Source organism: Ornithorhynchus anatinus, chromosome 11 (genome assembly GCF_004115215.2).
Source record: "Ornithorhynchus anatinus isolate Pmale09 chromosome 11, mOrnAna1.pri.v4, whole genome shotgun sequence".
NCBI lineage: Eukaryota > Metazoa > Chordata > Mammalia > Monotremata > Ornithorhynchidae > Ornithorhynchus > Ornithorhynchus anatinus.
The window spans coordinates 15,660,080-15,678,571 of NC_041738.1; the positions used below are offsets into that span (position 1 = coordinate 15,660,080).

General features: G+C 61.7%; 2 protein-coding genes across 4 annotated transcripts; one reads left to right on the forward strand and one right to left on the reverse strand.

The window, feature by feature from the left end:
- Positions 1-396: 396 nt before the first annotated feature.
- LOC100075053 (putative protein PTGES3L) lies at positions 397-9,968 on the reverse strand. 3 transcript variants are annotated; one of them, XM_039913651.1, is made up of 17 exons: positions 9,698-9,961; positions 9,094-9,207; positions 8,703-8,769; positions 8,492-8,590; positions 8,170-8,259; positions 7,534-7,587; positions 5,865-5,993; positions 5,003-5,162; positions 4,594-4,651; positions 2,593-2,749; positions 2,267-2,383; positions 2,042-2,172; positions 1,838-1,904; positions 1,593-1,684; positions 1,362-1,416; positions 971-1,065; positions 397-697 (listed from the first exon to the last, which is right to left on the reverse strand). In XM_039913651.1, the coding sequence occupies exons 1-17, from the start codon at positions 9,871-9,873 to the stop codon at positions 562-564; spliced, it is 1,797 nt and encodes a 598-aa protein (XP_039769585.1). In that variant the 5' UTR covers positions 9,874-9,961; the 3' UTR covers positions 397-561. The 3 variants fall into 3 exon arrangements, with proteins under 3 accessions (XP_039769585.1, XP_028930539.1, XP_028930551.1); XM_029074706.2 differs by lacking the exons at positions 7,534-7,587; positions 8,170-8,259; positions 8,492-8,590; ... (1 more) ...; positions 9,094-9,207; positions 9,698-9,961 and adding an exon at positions 6,128-6,226; XM_029074718.2 differs by lacking the exons at positions 397-697; positions 971-1,065; positions 1,362-1,416; ... (6 more) ...; positions 5,003-5,162; positions 5,865-5,993 and adding an exon at positions 6,629-6,915 and having other exon boundaries at positions 9,698-9,968.
- A 430-nt stretch (positions 9,969-10,398) lies between these two features.
- On the forward strand, positions 10,399-18,069 carry RUNDC1 (RUN domain containing 1). Its single transcript, XM_029074701.2, has 5 exons — positions 10,399-10,900; positions 15,094-15,252; positions 15,474-15,672; positions 16,013-16,129; positions 16,298-18,069. Exons 1-5 carry the CDS (start codon positions 10,427-10,429, stop codon positions 17,173-17,175), a joined length of 1,827 nt encoding a protein of 608 aa, XP_028930534.1. The 5' UTR covers positions 10,399-10,426; the 3' UTR covers positions 17,176-18,069.
- Positions 18,070-18,492: the final 423 nt, after the last annotated feature.

An 18,492-nucleotide genomic window follows, 5' to 3' on the forward strand; every position in this document is an offset into this window, starting at 1 on the left:
TAGCTGAAGGTCTGGCTGAATCCCCTGGTGATCACTGCCGCCTCCCTCCTGGACTTTACCCTCCGGGGACCCTGGAACGTATCCATCGGGGCACCACAATGCAGCAGTTTGTCCGTGCCAGACCACTCCACCGGGTGCAATCGATGCGCAGCAGAGCATTGGACAGTCGTTCTGGGAAATGCCAGCTGTCCACGCACACAACCACACTACCTGCTACAGACTCCTGCCTCCTTGCACATAATGGTCTCACCTACACACACACACCCCCTCACTCCTGTGCCCGCCCTGTCTGTGGCCTATGGGCGGCCCATTGGAGCAGGACCAGCCCGCCCTCGGGCACGGCTGTCCACGCAAGTTCTCCCTACAGGTTCACCAACACAGGCTCGCTCGGGATCCCCAGCTCTGCGGTAAAGACTTTATTGTTCAGGAAAACGGGGACTGCTCCCCACTTCCCTCGGCCCCCACCCCCGGACCATCACCTGGTTCAGCACCAGGCCCCAGGTAGCGGAGCTGCAGGGGTGGGGCGTGGCTGGGGGCTGCAGGGGCGCCGGGAGAGCCCAGTTAGTCCTCGGCCCCCTGGCCGTGCACGAAGTCCCGCAGCAGCGTCAGCACCTCTGCCCGTTGGCTCAGCTTCGTGGCTTTGCCCTGGAACCGGCCTGGCTTCCCGGCCCCTCGGCCCTGCAGCAGCTCGGCCGCCCTGCGGAGCGAGAACAGGCCGGTGGCGTCTGGGCGCGGGGAGGGGCCCAACCCTCGCATCTAGAGGATCCATCCAGAGAGAAAGTGCAACAGTTCCATGCCGCTGCCAGGTGAGGGGACGGTCCCCAGGGGGGAGTTGAGGGAGACTCTGCCTTGGAAAGGGCAGGAGGGCAGACCTCCCCCGGTCCAAGTCTGGGGGTAGGACCTGATGATTTCCTGGGGACCCGGGCACGGGGCAGTGTGGTAAGTCGTGAGGGGAGCCCATATCACTCACCGAGGGCCTAGCGTGTTCACAGCCTCAGGGGGCCCAGCCAGGAGGAACAGGCCGGCTCCTTTCTCATCGCCCACCGTCAGGAACAGCAGCGTCTTCTGTGAGACAAGCCGGCACCATGACCCGCCCCTCCTCACCCCACTCCCACGCCCACGCTGAGGGGAAGGTCACAGCTGGAGCACAAGGGGTTTGGGTTTGACAGAAGGAGACTTGAGGGAGCCTAGCGGGAGGGGCTGCCTGCCCGAGAGGCAGAGGCGGGGAATGGAGCGACCTCCAGTAGCCTGAAGGTTTGTTCCGGGTGGCGGTTCGGGTGGCGGGAGGGGGAGGTGGTGCGGGGACGAGGGGGACGACTACGTTCGCAGCCGGGCTGGTAACCGTCCCCACACCCACTCACCTCAGTCCCAATCTCGTTGGCAACAATGTTCATAAACTCGGAGTCTCCATCCTTTCTGCGAGAGCAACCCACGACACGGAGGTGGGAGAGGTGGAGGAGGTTGTGGGTAGTGTGAGCCGGGCTCCCAGAGTTCAGCCCCTTAAACCTTGGGGCTGCCCAGTGCCCGGTGTCGGCCCGGTGTCGGAGTTGCGGTCATCGGCTCCCTCTCCCCGGGCCCCTCCTGGTGCTCACCTGTGCAGGACGAAGAGGCAGGCGGGATTCGGGGAGTTCTTGAAGTTCTGGGCGGTGAGGACGGCTAAATCCCTTAGCAGAGACAGGTTGTTCTGAAGGGGAGACAAGTCTGGCTATGGGTGGGGCACCCCCCACCTCCCGGCTCCCACCTGACCTTTGCTCAGCCCCCAGAGGGGCCTGAGGGCCCCACAGGCTGTATTCCAAGGGAGGGGGTGGACGGATGCCGTATGCACGGTCCTGCTCACCTTCTGCAGCAGCTTGGTTGAAGCCTGCAGCTTCTCCACAGCCTCCACATGCTCTTCAGGGCCACATCTAGGGGAGACCAGCCCATGTGCAGCCCCGGGGACTCCTGGCCCCCCAACCGGGCTGGCCACCTAGAGTCGGGGCTCCCGGAGGAGCAGATGACAGGGCTGGGGTCAGAACATGCCGGGGTGGGGTCCAGTCCATACTTGAGCCGCCCGGTGAGGGCTCGCTCTCGGCCGTAGCTCCGCTCCACGGCCTGCAGTACACGGCCCCCGGCCAGGAACACCAGGTTGGTGCGGTTCTTCTTCCCCTTCTCCACGCCCAGGAGCTTGATGACCTGGGGCGGGGACAAGATGGTGAGCCACTCGGGCAAGGCCCCCACCCCTCTTCATCCTGGCCGTGCCACCCCGCCCTCCCCTGCCGCATCCCACCTGCAGTTCGGCCAGGTTGCAGACGTGGGTGCCACAGCACAGGTTGGAGTCCAGCCCCTCAATGTTGACGACCCGGATCGGCCCCGCGTGGTCGTCTGGCAAACCCCGGCTCCGCACCTGGACAGCAAAGAGCCTGCAGGTGAGGTGGGACCATCGGCCGATCACCCGACGGCCATCGTGCTCCAGGGCAGAGCTACGGTCCCGGTCCAACCTGGCCCGTGGACATGGGGCTGCCTCAGGGGGAGGCGGGCGGCCACGGGGCGCAGGGCGGGGAGATGTTCTAATGCAGGGACCACCTGCGCCCCAAGACCGCGCCCTCTGCACACCTTCTCCACCTCGGGGTCGGTGGCCTCCAGCTCCTTCACGGACACTGGCACCCGTGCCCGGATCTTCTCGTTCACCTCCTGCTCGATAGCTACCACCTGCGCTGGAGTCAGCTCGGGAGCATCTAGCTCGATCACGCTCCGCTGCTTTCCCAGCTCCCTGCGGTGGGGGAGGGTGGCACGGGTTGAGCCGGGGGCATCGCAGCTCTACACCCACCTTCCCTCAACGGAGGAGACCTAAGCCTGTTCTAGGCCATGCCCAGATAGAGGGGGCCACCTGGAGCTGTCCCCCGTCCCATCTTTTCAGCTCCGCCAACCCCTCAGAGTCTTTCCTTGGGGTGATGTGTGTGTGTGTGGGGGTCCTCAGGGAAGAAGAATCTGAGACCCCCCCCTCCCCAGGGAACAGCACACAGGGAGCCCAGCCAAGGTCCCAGAATCAATCAATCAGTTGACCAATCAAGAATATTTACTCAGAGCCTTCTGGGCGCAGAGAACAGTGCTAAGCAAGCCCCGCCACCCGAGACACCACCCCCCAGCAGATGCCAAAACTCTCGACGTCGGGTCCCGTCCCCTTCTCTCCACCGCGGCAGCAAGTCTCGTCAACTTTCAGAACCCTTTCAGTGGAATGGGTGTGGCTAAGGCTGGAGGGCTCTGGACATTAATGCAGGCAACTGCTCCTTTAGCCACAAGGTTGGGTTGTTCCTACGCTACTCATTCGTTCTGGTCCTTGGTTTTTAATGCTCTTTCAACTGTCCTTGTTCTCTAGATTGTGCATCTCCCGCGGGCCATGGACCCTTGGCTAATCATTCATTCATTCAATCAATCTTATTTATTGAACGCTTACTGTGTACAGGGCACTAATCCTCATTTGGGTAGTTTTTGTGGCTGGCTTTTTTTTTTTTTTTCATAGTACTTATTAGGTGGTCAGGCACAGTACTAAGTGCTGGGCAGGACGGAATGGCAAGAGCATGGGCTTGGGATTCAGAGGTCATGGGTTCTAATCCTGGCTCCGCCACTTGTCTGCTGTGTGATCCTGGGCAAGTCATTTAAGTTCCCTGTGCCTCAGTTACCTCATCTGTAAAATGGGGATTGAGACTGTGAGCCCCACGTGGGACAACCTGATTACCCTGTAACCACCCCAGTGTTTAGAACAGTGCTTGGCACATAGTAAGTGTTTCATAAATAGCATAATTACTATACAAGGTAGGTTTGACACGGTCCATGTCTCACTGACTTAATCCCCAACTTCAGATTACGGAACTGAGGCACAAAGAAGTGAAATGACTTGCCCAAGTCCAAACAGCAGACAAGTGGCGGAGCCGGGATTAGAATCCAGGTCCTCTGGCTCCCTGGTCCATGCTCTTGCCACTAAGCCATGCTACTTCCCTGTTGGTACAGTGTTCTGCACACAGTGAGAGTTTAATAACTACTACATAGAAACAGCATGGCTTAGTGGAAAGAGCACACAGTTGGGAGTCAGAGGATGTGGGTTCTAATCCCCGCTCTGCCACTTGTCTGCTGTGTGACCTTGGGCAGGCCACTGAACTTCTCTGTGCCTCAGTTACCTCATCTGTAAAATGAAGGCTGGGAGCTCCACGTGGGCCAACCTGGTTACCCTGTATCTACCCCAACCCTCAGTACGATGCTTGTCACTAAGTGCTTGATAAAAACCATAACTATCATTATTACTATTACTACTACTGTGACTAAGTAGCAGAGAGGATCCACTGTAAGTAGGGACACAGGACCTGCCCTTGAGACAATCTTATAATCTAAGAGGAAGGACAGATGCCGAGGAGACAAAATGCTTAAACAGTAGCAGGCAGTGTAAATGACTGCGTACAAAAGTGCTGTGGGTGGTTTAGAGTGCAAAAGCACCGAGGGGACCGTGGGGGGGTCGTGACCTCGGGGGAGAGATTAACCGAGGAGGTGAGCTTTCGGGAGGGTGGGCAGGTGAGGCCCGGGGCTCGGCGGCGGGCGTCTCCACCCCGACCCCCGGCTCACCAGGAGGTGGTCTTCAGCCCGAAGAGAAGATCGGCCACTGCGGTGATGAGGTGCTGCCCTGTGGGGGAGGAGAGGGGAGGGGGCAGGGGGTGGCCCTGAGCAGGGGGCTGGGGCAGGGCCTAGTCGTGGTCGCCATTCAACCTAGGTCCCTGCCCTTCTCCGTCGGGCTGGCCGGGGTGGATCCCTGGGCTGGAGGCAGGTGCACCACCCCCCACCCCCCACCCCCAAGGCCTCCTGACCTCTGTGGCCTGTGGTCAGAGTCCTGCCAGCTCGGCATCGGAGGGAATGAGATTGGACCCCGGGGTTCCGCCCCCCCAGCCGGGCCGGGGGCCCCAGGGTGAGGGCCCGGGCGCACTGACGGACTGACGGACGGCAGGTGGGATCCCTCTATCCGGAGGAGGGGGCTGACCGGAGTGCTGCTGCATGTGGTCGAACCTCCTTGGCCAGTCCAGCCGCAGGTGCACGGGGCGGCCGGGCTCCAGCGCCGTCCGGACGAAGTGGCAGGCGTCCGGGCCCCGCCGGATCACCCTCAGCACCGGGACCTCATCGATGAATCCTCGGTCGTCCGGCTGCGGGGAAGTGGGGGGGGGGGGGGAACGGGGCTCGGCCGGCAATCACCGCCATCGTCCCCACGACGAGGCCCGAGGCCCGAGGCCCGGCCTTCCCTGCCCGCCTCGGAGCCTCCCTCCCGGAGGTCCCCCCGGGCCCGTGGGGTCGGGATGCGTGGCCGGGATGCGCGGCCGTCCACTCATTCATTCGATGGCACTTACTGAGCGCTTACTGTGTGCAGAGCACTGTACTGAGCGCTTAGAACGGACAATTTGGCCACAGAGATGCTCCCCGCCCAACGACGGGCTCACAGTTGGCTGCGTCCCCTTCCCCCGCGTCTCCCGACCGGCCCTTAATGTTGGTTCGTGTTAAGCGCTTACTATGTGCCCAGCACTGCTCTAAGCGCTGGGGGAGCTTCATTCACTTATTGAGCGCTTACTAGGTGCAGAGCCCTGTACTGAGCGCTTGGAACGGACAAATCACCGTACACGATTTGCACAAAGGGCATCAGGCTGTCCCACCACGGGGCTCCCGGTCTTCATCCCCATTTTCCAGATGAGGTCCAGTGAAGTGACTTGCCCCAGGCCGCAGGGTAGACAAGCGCTAGAGGCGGGATTAGAACCCACGACCTCTGACCCCCCCCCAAGCCCGGGTTCTTTCCCGGGACGGGGGTCAGCGCCTAGCGCGGTGCTCTGAGCCCGGGTGAAGGGCGTGGCCCCTACCTGTCCGCCGCCCTCGGGGAAGAGCACCGTATCGGCCAGCAGCACGTGGAAGCCGGTGAGCGACTCGGGGCGGCCGCCCCGCTCCAGCTGCTGCTCGGCGGGCAGGCAGGACAGCACGGTGGTGGCCAGCTGCCCACAAGAAGGGGAGGAGGAGGAGGAGAAAGGGGAGCTGGAGCCGGGGGGGCGGAAGACAGCCTCCCGCCGCCCTCGGCCCCTCGGCCCCCCGACCCCCCGACCCCCCGACCCCCCGGCCCCGGCCGCACCTCCCGCGCGTAACTGTCCCGCTGACACCGGAACGCCATGGTCCCGGCCGCCGCTCCCGACGGGAAGCGACGAGGGACACAAAACGCGGACGCTTCCCGACGACGGCGGCCCGCGGGGGCCAAACCGCCGCCAAACGCCTTCTCAGCCGCCGCCGCCGCCGCCGCCGCCGGGGGGCGCTGCAGCCCCAGCCCAACACGGCCCCGGCGGGAAGGGGCCGAGCGGGGGAGAAAGGAAATGCGGGACCCCCGACTCCCCCTTCCTGCCCTTCCAGGTGGACGAAAAATAATAATAATGTTGGTATTTGTTAAGCGCTTACTATGTGCAGAGCACTGCTCTAAGCGCTGGGGTAAACACAGGGGAATCAGGTTGTCCCACGTGGGGCTCACAGTCTTCATCCCCATTTTACAGATGAGGGAACTGAGACCCAGAGAAGTGACTTGCCCACAGTCACACAGCTGACAAGTGGCAGCGCTGGGATTCGAAAAATAAAATTCCAACAGCGTCGCGGATGCGGACTCATTTATTGTCGTCCCCCCGCCCCTTCCTCCTCCTCCCTCCCCATTTGCGGCAGGCCTGAGGAGGGTCCCGGGGAGCTGGGCGGCCGCTCATCGTAGCCCCTCCGCCCGCCCACCCCGCTGCCAGCTGCCGCTGCTCTTCCCCGAGGCTGGTCCGGGCCGCCCGGCCCTGTGAGTGCCTTGGAGTTGGAACTGAACAGGTACCCCGGCCCCTTCCCCTTTTCGTCTCCCCTTCAGGGAGAAGCGGCAGCATCCGCCCCGTCGGAGTCATCCTGGAAAGGAGAAGAGCGGCTGTTGGAGTGAGGAGGTGGAAGGTGGGGGGAGGAGATTATGCGGCAGGATGGAAAACCCCAACCCCGACTGAGGAACCGGAGGGGGGACGGAAGAAAAACTCCCTACTTCCCTAGCAATCAACGATATTTCAGCGCTTGGAACAGTGAGTGCTCTGCACATAGTTAGCGCTTAACAAATACCAACATTATTATTCTGCAGAGCACCACGCTAAAAGCTCGGGAGAGTACACTAATACTTGTGGTATTGTGGTTAAACACTATGTGTCAAGCGCTGTACTAAACGCTGGAGTAGATACAAGATCGTCAGGTCCCATTTGGGGCTCACAGTGAGAGAGGGGGAACGGGTATTGAATCCCCTTTTGCAGAGGAGGTAACTGAGGAAAAGAGAAACTGAGTGACTCGCCCGAGGTCACACGGCAGGTAAGAGGTGGAGTGGAGATTAGAACACAAGTCCTCTGGCTTCCGGGCTTGTGTTCTTTCCACTAGACCACGCTGCTTCACCCATACAATTGGTTGACTCTGGAGAACTAGCAGAAAATGAACTAGAGGCATAGGGCAGGGGGCAGAGCAGTCCGGCGGGGCACCACTTCAACTTACGTCCAAGTCGTCCATGGCAGGGGCTGGGCCTTTGGCACTGACCTTCTTCAGGAGCTGCATGGGGGCCGGGGGGACAGAGAGAAGGAGTCTGAGTGGCTTCCCTCCCGGGGCGACCCATAATGCCCCCACCGGGGCCAGGACCGAGCCACTTTGCCCCCTGCCAGGTTATGGGGACCCCTAGGAGGGGTGTTTGCCGGGGGTGGGGGTAGGGCTTAGCTCAGAACCAGGGTTGGATAGAGAACGCAAGAGGCGGCCATGCTCCTCCCCCTCTCCCTTCCCCTCCCCTCAGCACTGTGCTCGTCCGCTCATTTGTATATATTTTTATTACCCTATTTTGTTAATGAGATGTACATCCCCTCGATTCTATTTATTGCTAATGTTTGTGTCTGACTCCCCCGATTAGACTGTAAGCCTATCAATGAGCAGGGATTGTCTCTATCTGTTGCCGAATTGTACATTCCAAGCGCTTAGTACAGTGCTCTGCACATAGTAAGCGCCCAATAAATACTAATGAATGAATGAATGAATGTCTGATGAGAAACAGGTGGCTCAGTCCGTCGGCAGGTCAGCTGGCTGGGACATCCCCCCACCCCACAGAGCCCCAAACGCCCACCCCACCCACCGCCCCCCTCTCACCTCGGCATAGTGTTCCACTTGGGCCAGCTCCCCTTCCTCCTCCCCTTCCCAGTCTCTCCAGTTGTCGAAGTCCACAGCCAGCCACACAGGCTGGGCGGGGGCAAGGGGAACGACACGGGTTACGCACACACCCAGCCACCCCGGGTGTGATTCCTCCCTTCCCCGGCTTTCGGGGTCCCCAGTCATACAGTGGCACAGGCACAGCCCCTGAGGTCTCGGTGAAGCTTGGGAGAGGGGATTTGGGAGACCCTCCCCCTACCCGCCGTGTGGCCGCCCCAGGGGTCAGAGGAAGGAAACCCCGGTCCTCCTCCCCCCTCCTCACCTTGCTGTCTTCCTTGGTGAGCCGTGGCCAGGCAACTTTCTCCTTCCACTTCCGCACGAAGCAGGTCACGGAGCGGCCTGAGCGCTTGTCCTGGGAGTCCTGCGGGGGGAAGAGGTCCAGGGGGGCAGGTTAGAGCGGGATGGCTGACCGCATGTCCTCGGCTTGCGGGACCGGCACCCCCGGCACCCCCGACCCCTCCCCTCCCGCTCACCTTGGAGTTTACCCTGGCAAACAGGGGAATTTCGTTGTAAAGTTCCACACCGTCTGGGGTCTTGCAGCTGGAGGCACAGTAAGAGAGTGTGGAGTTGGGGTTGGGGCAAAGGTTTGGAGCTGAACCCACCTGGCTTCCATCATGGGCACGGGCTAAACCCACAACAAGGACCCCCAGGCAGCGGGTCCTCGGAGACACCAGGCCGCCAGGGAGTGGGCGGAGGGACGGCCGTGGAAATGCCCAGCCTCCACCCTCACCTATCTCCGGAGCCCTGCGGCAGGGCGACTCGCAGGGGATGGGGCCGAATCTCACCTGGGGTTGGGATGGGGCCGGGGTGCGGACGAGTGGCGGGGCAAAGCGGAGGTGAAATCAGGGACCCCGCCCCCATTACCTGAATACCACTCGGTAGTCTTCGATGAGAACTCGGGCGTCCACGCTGTCCTCCACGCAGAACTCCATGAACACGTATCTGGGCCGGTCGTACCACAGGGTCTTGGCGTGCTGTCTGAGGGGACACAGGGGAATGAATGGTGGGGGGGGGTGAGTAATAGGGAGAGAGGAGGGAGATTCATTCATTCGATAGTATTTGAGCGCTTACTATGTGCAGAGCACTGCACTAAGCGCTTGCAACGTACAATTCGGCAACAGATAGAGACAATCCCTGCCCAGTGACGGGCTTACAGTCTCATCGGGGGAGACAGACGGACAAAAACAATAGCAACAAATAGAATCAAGATGATAGGGCAGAGGGGAAGACTTTGGGTGGGCGCCAGAGGGCTAAGCGGGGCGCCGGGCTAAGCGGGAGGGGGCCGGGGCCTGCCCGGGGTGGCCCACCACCATCAAAAGCCAGGCCGGGCCCCGGCCCCTTCATCATTCGTTCACTCGATCGTATTTCTTGGGCGCTTAGTAGGTGCAGAGCACTGCACTGAGCGCTTGGAGCGAGCAATGCGGCAACAGAGAGAGACCGTCCCCGCCCAATAACGGGTTGCCCTCACCGCGCCATGGCCGCTGCCCGGGCTCCGCGGTGTCCAGTGTCAGCCCGCCCCCCGCAGTCGTCGCTCCTTATTAGGCGGCGGTGGGGAGGGACTGCGGCCGGGCGACGGACCCCCACCCACTGAGGACTGGCCCACGGTCGGGAGCAAAAGCGGGCATCTCCCCCGCTGGAGCACATTCCCCAGACACAAGAGGCTCTGCGGGAGCAGCTGCGATGGCCGGGGCTGTCGAGGAGGTGGGGGCGAGGGCAGCCCCTTATTGGGCAGGAGGGATGGTCTCTCTCCATCGCCCAATTGTACACTCCTCGCTGAGAAGCGGCGTGGCTCGGTGCAAAGTGCACGGGCTTGGGAGTCAGAGGACGTGGGTTCTAATCCCGGCTCCGCCGCTTGCCAGCTGTGTGACTTTGGGCAGGTCCCTTCACTTCTCTGGGCCTCGGTTCCCTCATCTGTAAAACGGGGATTAAAACCGTGAGCCCCACGTGGGACAACCTGATCACCTTGGGTCCCCCAGCGCTTAGAACAGCGCCTCGCACACAGTAAGCGCTTAACAAATGTCACCATGATTACTCCGAGCGCTCAGTACAGCTTGAATGACGGAGGGGGGGGCTCGTGACGTCACGGCGGCCCAACGTCCAATCGCCTTCGGCGACGTCAGGGGCCCCGGAGCGCGCGCGCCGCCGCCGTTGCCATGGCAGCGGCGGGGCGCGGTCGACGTGCGGCGCTTCCGGAAAGATGGCGGCGGCTGAGGCGACGGCGGAGCCGGCCGCGGCGGGCGAGGAGGAGGAGGAGGAGGACGACGACGACGAGGACGACGACGACGACGACGACGACGAGGAGGACTCGTCGTCGTGGCCGCCGTGCGCGGCGGTGTCCGAGGCCGGGGCGGAGGCGGGCGCGGGCCCGGGCCGGTCCCCGCCGTCGTGGTCCCCGCCGCCGTCGTCGCCGGAGCGGGCGGTGCGGCGGCTGCGCGCGGAGCGGCGGCGTCTGGACTCGGCGCTGCTGGCCCTCGCCTCGCACTTCGCGCAGGTGCAGTTCCGCCTGCGCCAGGTGGTGCGCGGGGCCCCGGACGACCAGCAGCGCCTCCTCCGAGAGCTCGAGGACTTCGCCTTCCGCGGCTGCCCGCACGTCCTCGGCCCCCCCGGGACCCCCGGGACCCCCGGGACCCCCGGCCTCGGGGCCCGGCGCCGCCTGCCCGCCCGGGACGCGGTGAGTGGCGGGGGCCCGGCCCCCTGGGCCTCCCAACCCCTCCGGTCGTGGTCACCGAGCGCTGACGCTGTGCAGAGCGCTGCGCCGAGCGCTGGGGAGGTGCGCTTGGGCAACGACCGGCCCGCCCGCTCACGTCGGACTTAGGCTCGGCACGGCGCCCCGCGCACAGTCAGCGTGCCATAACTACGGCCGTGGGTTCGAATCCCGGCTCCGCCGCTCGTCAGCCGGGTGACTGTGGGGCAGGCACTTCACTTCTCTGGGCCTCAGTTCCCTCCTCTCTAAAATGGGATTCAAACCGTGAGCCCCACGAGGGACAACCCGATGACCCTGTATCTCCCCCAGCGCTTAGAACAGTGCTCTGCACATAGTAAGCGCTTAACAAATGCCAACATTATTATTATCTACCCCAGCGCTTAGAACAGTGCTCCGCACAAAGTAAGCGCTTAACAAATACCAACATTATTATTACTATTATTATGAATGACACTCCAGGGGGAGTCCAGGTGCTTCCCGGGCCCTCCGCCTTTATCCTCCACCTGCCCCCAGCTCATTCCTTCATTCCGTCCTATTGTTGGAGTGCTTACTGCCTGCAGAGCACCGTATTAAGCACCTAGGTGGGCACAACATAACAATAGACGCATTCCCTGCCCACAACGAGCTTACAGCCTAATGTAGCATATCTCGCCCCACGGCAGCCTTGGGTACCCACAACCCCCACGATCATCACCCCGTCCAGACATCGTAGTTTACACGTCCCAGATTAATTGAGCATCGACTCGGAGACATAGCCACTTGACCTTCTTCAATTATACCAGTAAGCTCTGGGGAAATACCACTGATTGATTCTGCACCCTATCCTTGTGTTGTGTCCATCTCCCTCTCTCAAGCATTTCCAGGGCAGGGATCCTGCCAAACAATGCTGGCATCCCCTGTCAAACACTTAGCACGGCGCTCTGCGCACTAGCGTTCAATAAGGGAAGCCGCGTGACCCTGTGGAGAGCAAATAGGCACGGGAGTCAGAGGACCTGAGTTCTAATTCCAGCTCTACCCCTTGCCCGCTGTGAGACTGTGGGCAGGCCCCTTAACTTTTCTGTGCTTCAGCTTCCTCACCTGGAAAATGGGGATTCAAAACCTGTTCTCCGACCCCCTTAGTCTGTGAGCCCCATGTGGGACAGGAACTGTCCGATTTGATGGTCTTGTATCTACCCCCGTGCTTGGCATATGAGAAGTCCATAGAAATAATAATAATTGTGATATTAGTTAAGCGCTTACCACGTGTCAAGCGTTGGGGTAGATAGAAGCTCCCCCATGGGCCTCACAGTTCTAAATGGGAGAGAGAACAGGTATCGAATCCCCATTCTGTAGATGAGGGAATGGAAAAGTTAAGTGAACTTACTCAAGGTCACACAGCAAAGAAGGGGTGGAGCCACGATCAGAACCCAGGCTTATGCTCTTTCCGCTAGGCCACGATACTTATAATAATACTAATAATAGTTGGGGTATGAATTAAGCACTTACTATATGCCAAACATTGTACTAAGTGCTGAGGTAGATACAAGATTAGGCACAGTTCCTGTCCCATATGGAGTTCCCAGCCTAAGTCATCGTGCTTGAGTGTAACAGCTTGGAGTTCACGGGACCAGATAGATTTGGCATTGTCTGCCCTGCCAGTTTCCTGTCCCAAAGCCTTGTTTTACTTTGGCCCAACCCCTTCAACCTTCAGCCAGGGCGAACTGGCCGCATTCCCTCCCCAGAGCTGACAGTTCTCCCACCGGTGGGGGAGGGGCCGATTCCGCCTCCAGGTCTGGCCGTAACTTTGTCCGCTAGAAGAAAACATCAGCCAGTCAATTGAAGGGAGTCACTGAGCACCAACTACTTTAGGCGGAATAGAATTCGTAGAACTGATCCCTCCCCTTCAGGGCTTTTACAGTCTAGTGGGGGAAGTCCATCCACTAACAAAAAGTTCAGATCGGAGGAGCTAATGGACAGGGACAGAAAGTGCTCCTGGGGTTTGTGGGGGGTAGGGGGCGGGTGAGCGCCCAAGTGCTTATGCGGCACAGAAGTGGCGAAGTGGAAGTAACGGCCATAAGGTGGGGAGATGAGAAATGAATCAGGGAAGGAGCCCTAGAGGAGTTGAAATTTTGAAGAAGGGGAGAGCGGCGGTCAACTGGGTGTGAAGGGGAAGGGAGTTTGTGGCAGGAACGTGGGCGTGAAAAAAAGGTGGGCAGCAGGAGAGATGAAAATGAGAAGGTTAAACGCTCAAAGGCTCAGTTCTGCATCCCCTTTTGTTCTCCATCTGCACCCGCTCCCTTAGAGAACTCATTCGCTCCCAAGCCTTCAAGTTCCATCTCTCTGCTGATGATTCCCGAATCTACCTCTTCATCCCCGATCCCTCTCCTCTACAGTATCATATTTCCTCCTACCTTCGGGACATTGCTACTTGGATGTCCCACCGACACCTCAAACTTAACATGTCCAAAAACAGAATTCCTCAATCAGTCGATCTTACCGTAGTAAGTAATTGGGAGAGTACATCACAGCTAAATTACAGACACATTCCCTGCCCACCGTGAGCTTACAGTCTAGAAGGAGAGACAGACATCAATTTAAATAAATAAATTACAGATATGTACCTAAGTGCAATGGGACTGGGGCGGGTGCTGTGACAGAACAGAGTGGGAAAAGAGGAAAGGAGGGCTTAATCAAGGAAGTCCTCTTGGTAGAGATGTGCCTTCAATAAGACTTTGAATGTGGGGAGAGTGATTGTCTGTTGGCTATGAAGAGGGAGGGTATTCCAGGCCAGAGGCAGGACGCGGGTGAGTGGTGGACAGCAAAATGGGTGAGTGAGTGAGTAGTTGACATGAGAGGAGCAAAGTGTTCAGGCTGAGTTGTAGTAGAAGAGTAGCGAGGTGAGGTAGGAGGGGGCAAGGTGACTGCTTTAAAGCCGACGGTGAAGAGTTTCTGTTTGACGCGGAGGTGGATGGGTAACCTCCAGAGGTTCTTGAGGAGAGGGGAAACATGGACGGAACGTTTTGTAGGAAAACGATCTGGGCAGTGGAGTGAAGTAGGGACCGAAATGGGGAGAGACAGCAGACAGGGAGGTCAGCAAGGAGGCTGATAGAGTAATACTTCTCAGGTAGAGTAATACTTCTCATTCCCACCCAAACCCTGTCCTCCTCCTGACTTTCCCATCACTGTAGATGGCACCACCATCCTCCCTGTCACACAATCCCGTATTCATCTTCGACTCGTCTCTCCCATTCAACCCACGTAGTCAAACTGTCACCAAATTCTGTCGGTTCAACCTTCGCAACATTGTTAAAATCCACCCTTTCCTCTCCGTCCATAATGCCACCGTGTTAATCCAAGCACTTATCTCATCCCACTTCGACTGCTGCGGCAGCCTCCTTGCCGACCTCTGTAACCCCCCCCCCCCCCCCCCGCCCCATCGCTCCCCACTTCTGTCCGTATTTCGTTCTGCTGTCCGGTTTAGTTTTCTCTAAAAACATTTGGTCCCTGTTTCTCCACTCCCCAAGAACCTCCAGTGGTTGCCCAGCCACCTCCGCATCACCTCACCATCGCCTTTAAAGTACTCAATCCTCTTGCCCCCTCCTACCGTGCCTCCCTGATGTCCTACTACAACCCAGCCCACACATTACACTCCTTTAACGCTAACTTTCTCACAGTACCTCATTCTCATCTGACACGCCACAACCTTTTGTCCACATCCCGCTTCTGCCCTAGAACGCCCTGCTGGTTCGTAGCGAACAGATGATCCCTCTTATCTATCTTAAAAATCTTCTTAAAAGCACATCTCCTCCAACAGGCCTTCACTGACTAAGCCCTCATTTCCTCTTCTCCCACTCCTTTCTGTGTTACTTCCACTGGATGTGTGCCCTTTATTCACCCCTCCCTCAGCCCCACAGCCCTTAGGCACGTAGCCTTAATTTCTTTATGTCTGTCTCCTCCTCTAGACTGCCAGCCCGTTATGGGTTACTGTACCTTCCCAACCACTTAGTATAGTGCTCGGCACACGGTTAGTGCTGCTCAATAAATACAATTGATTGATGATTGTGCGGGGAGTAGGTCGTCGGGCCGGGGCTCTGACAAAGGTGCCTCTGTGGGCTTTGGCGGGCCCAGCCCTCTTCCTTGTAAACACCTTGCGGGTGTTCCTCCTCCCCGGCCTGTTCCAGAGTGAGCGGGAGAAACAGCAGCACTTGGAAGTCCAGAGGGAGAGGCAGCGGGAGCTCATCGTGCAGCTCAAGACCCAGCTGGATGACCTGGAGACCTTTGCCTACCAGGAGGGCAGCTACGACTCACTCCCCCAGTCCGTGGTGCTGGAGAGGCAGCGGGTAAGCATCCCCGGCCTCCCCCGCGTCCCGATCCTCTGGGGCCGCTTGGTTTGGGAGCAAGGGTCCGAGTCTTCCCGGACCCTCGGGGGGCCACTTGGTTTGGAAGCGAGCTCCCGAGTCTTCCCAGATTCCTCAGGGACGAGGACCCATGACCTCCACTCCTTGGACCCAGATTTTGTCCGGGATGGGGGATGGCAGCTCCCTCATTGCCGCCCATGCAGGTGATCATCGATGAGCTGGCCAAGAAGTTGGGGGTGAACCTGAGTGAGGACGTGGGCGTGTTCTCTCCGGAGGAGCTGCGGCAGCGCGTGGACGCCGCCGTGGCCCAGATGGTCAATCCCGCTCGTGTGAAGGAGCAGCTGCTGGGGCAGCTGAAGACCCAGATCCGAGACCTCGAGATGTTCATCGCTTTCATCCAAGGTAAGAGGGTTTGGCAGCCGTCCAGAGCCAGGGGCCACCCGAACCTCGCCCCGGGCCAGAGGGGACCGCTCGCCTCTGGGGACCGGGGACGAGGGACCGGGCGGGCAGACCAGGGGGACCAAGGCAGGCGGACCCGACGTCAGGTGGGAGAGGGGCGGGGGCGGGGGCCGTGCTTGCCTGGCTCACGGTGATCGCGCGGTCGACTGGTCTGCGATGAGCAGCGCCGCCCTCCAGCCGGAGGGGAAGGAGCTGCAGTCCGGGCTGCGGCTGGGGCCTGGGGGTCCGGGGCCCTGAGGAGAAACGGCCCCTCCACCCCCCTCCCGGGGGCCTGTCACCGTAGACGCAGTTGGGAGTCCCTCGCAGACGGAGGATGGGCGCTGTGAGTGCGGGACCGGCCCCGTGCCCGCCGGGGCCTCTTCCCGAACGGGGACCCGGCCGCGCCCGGGCAACGCCAAGGGTGAGTGCGGCCGCCCCCTGCACCGCTCAGCAGCCCGCTGGCTCGACGGGAGCCCCGCCCTTCTTGGGTGCCACCGTTCCCTCACCTGGCGCGTTGCCCCTCTGCCCCCCACGCGTCCCCCCTCCCCCAGCCCCCCGTGACAGGGAGCCCCTCTGTCTCGGCTCGCAGTGACCCCCGAAGAAGCCCGGAAGATGCGAGCGACGGGGTTGCAGCTGCTGCGCCGGGCGCTGGCCGTGCTCCAGATGTTCGCCGTCACTCAGCTGGGCTGCGCCACGGGCCACGTCCCCCACCCGCTCTGGCGACCCGGCCACGGGGACGGGGACTACGGGCCGCTGCTGCGCAGGCTGGAGGCCTCCGTGGACAGGGTACGGCAGCTAGCCCTGAGGCCCCCGCCGCCCCCGGGCCAAGCCCCCGGCGGCCTGCCGGACCTCTCCCCCGCCAGCAAGGACGAGCTGACCGTGGCCGTGCGCAGGGAGCTGACGGCGGCCGTGCGGGACCTGCTGGCCCACGGGCTGGGGGCCGCCACGGCCTCCCCCGGCATGAGCCTGGTGCTGGCTCCCATCGCCTGCCTGCTGCCCGTGCTCTCCTCGGCGGCCACCTCCCCACGTGCCATGCACCCCTGGGAGCTCTTCGTCAAGTACTACGAGGCCAAGGACGGGCGGGCCTTCGCCGAGTCCCCGGCCCGCAAGCTCTCCCAGGCCTTCGCCCTGCCGGTGGGCGGGGGCGGCTCAGGGACCCCCGAGCAGGGCCTGTTGGCGGCCGTCCACCTGGTGCTGACGGAGCACGGCCCCTTCAAGCGCGGGGCCGACTCGGAGCTCAAGGCCCTGGTGTGCCTGGCCCTGAACGAGCAGCGCCTGGTCTCCTGGCTCAACCTGGTCTGCAAGTCGGGGGCCCTCGTCGAGCGCCACTACCAGCCCTGGAGCTACGTGGCCCACACGGGCTTCGAGGGCGCCCTCGCCCTGCTCAGCCGCCTCAGCGGCCTCCGCTTCAGCCTCCCCGTGGACCTGGCCGTCCGCCAGCTGAAGAACATCAAGGACGCCTTCTGAGGGTGCCGTCCGGCCAGGCCCCGCACCCCCCTACCCCCCAGTGCCCTTCCCCTCTCCCCTCCCACCCCCTTCCCCGCCCTTCTCCTCCTCCGCCCCCGGCCCCCCGAGCCTGGGATGGGTGGCGGGGACTGGGTGGCGGGACTGGGGCGTCCCCCGACCCCAGGCCTGCAGGGTCAGGAGTCTACCCTTAGCCTGCTCCTTGCTACACGGGACCGGCCACCTGGGCCCACCCGGGCCCTGCACTTGTTTGGAAGGCCCACGGGCTCCCCGTGGTGGGCCCCCAGGGGTGGACCGTGAGGCGGCGGGGGCCCGCCTGTGGGGACCCCGTGGCTGCATGGGCGGAGCTGGAGCCGGAGACGTCCCCCGTCCCTTGCCTCACTGCCCCCAGAGTGCTTTGGGGCGGGGGGTTGGGCGGGCTGCTGTCGCCGCCTCACATCTCCTCCCTGCCCTGACCCACGTCCACCGGTCCCCACTGGCCACCTAGCGCGGCCCCTTCCGGTCTCGGGATGGGGCTGCCGAGCAAGGAGCCAGGCGGGTGCTCTCATCCTGGCCGGCGCCACCATCCGCCCCTTCCTTGGTCCCCGGCACCCAGTCCCCGCGCCCCTGCTGGCCATGCTGCTGGTCTGGGTGGCCACCCCCGCCGGCCGCAACAGAGGAGTTTCTCCCGCACCCTCCACCGGGGGAAACCAGCGGCCCCCCACGGGGGAGCCCAGAGCCGAGGGGACTCCAGCTTCGGGGGCCCGTGAAGCGACACGGCGGTAGCCGGGGGGGCCCGAGCGCGGCCGGCCAAGGTGGAGTCTGCTTTCAGCTGCCCTTTCCGGATCTCGGTCGGGGTCGGCTCCGGTTCCGAACCCGCCTCGCTCCGGTTCCCAATAAAGCCAGCATTTACGGGAAGCCGCATCTGCCCTTTCATCCCTCTGTGGGCCGAGGGCTGAGCTGGGGCATTTCCAGCAGCCCACCCCATCCCCGGCTCCGCCCCATCTCTGGGTTGGTTGCTCTGCCCTTGGAGGTTGGAAAGGCTGACGTGAGCCACAGCCCCTTTCCGCTGCAGAAGAGAACAGCTGCCCAGGCCCGGGGATAGCCGGGGGGTGGGGTGTGTGTATGTGTGCGCGTGTGTTTGCATGCGTATGTGCCTACCTGCTCTTTACAGCCTCCAGGGCCCTGCTGGATTGACTCTGGCTCTTGGTGTCCCACTCCTCTGTGACCCTCTGCTCTGACAGAACCTCAACCCGGCCTGGCCCAGCTCCTCCCTCAGAGGCAGTGCTTAGCTCTGCCCTCAGCCTGCCACTCTCAGCCCCTGGGCATGGGGGTTGAGGG

What these genes read in the sequence shown, in the direction of transcription:
- LOC100075053 (XM_039913651.1), bottom strand. Translation starts at nt 9,873, where the DNA reads ATGTGCTCCAGCGGGGGAGATGCCCGCTTTTGCTCCCGACCGTGGGCC. An exon ending in TTGCCAGGGTAAACTCCAAG is followed by an intron (nt 8,591 to 8,702) that starts GTGAGCGGGAGG and finishes TTCCCCCCGCAG; the next exon opens with GACTCCCAGGACAAGCGCTC. An exon ending in CCAACGAGATTGGGACTGAG is followed by an intron (nt 1,066 to 1,361) that starts GTGAGTGGGTGT and finishes CTTGTCTCACAG; the next exon opens with AAGACGCTGCTGTTCCTGAC.
- RUNDC1 (XM_029074701.2), top strand. Translation starts at nt 10,427, where the DNA reads ATGGCGGCGGCTGAGGCGACGGCGGAGCCGGCCGCGGCGGGCGAGGAG. An exon ending in TGGTGCTGGAGAGGCAGCGG is followed by an intron (nt 15,253 to 15,473) that starts GTAAGCATCCCC and finishes CCGCCCATGCAG; the next exon opens with GTGATCATCGATGAGCTGGC. An exon ending in GCGCCCGGGCAACGCCAAGG is followed by an intron (nt 16,130 to 16,297) that starts GTGAGTGCGGCC and finishes CTCGGCTCGCAG; the next exon opens with TGACCCCCGAAGAAGCCCGG.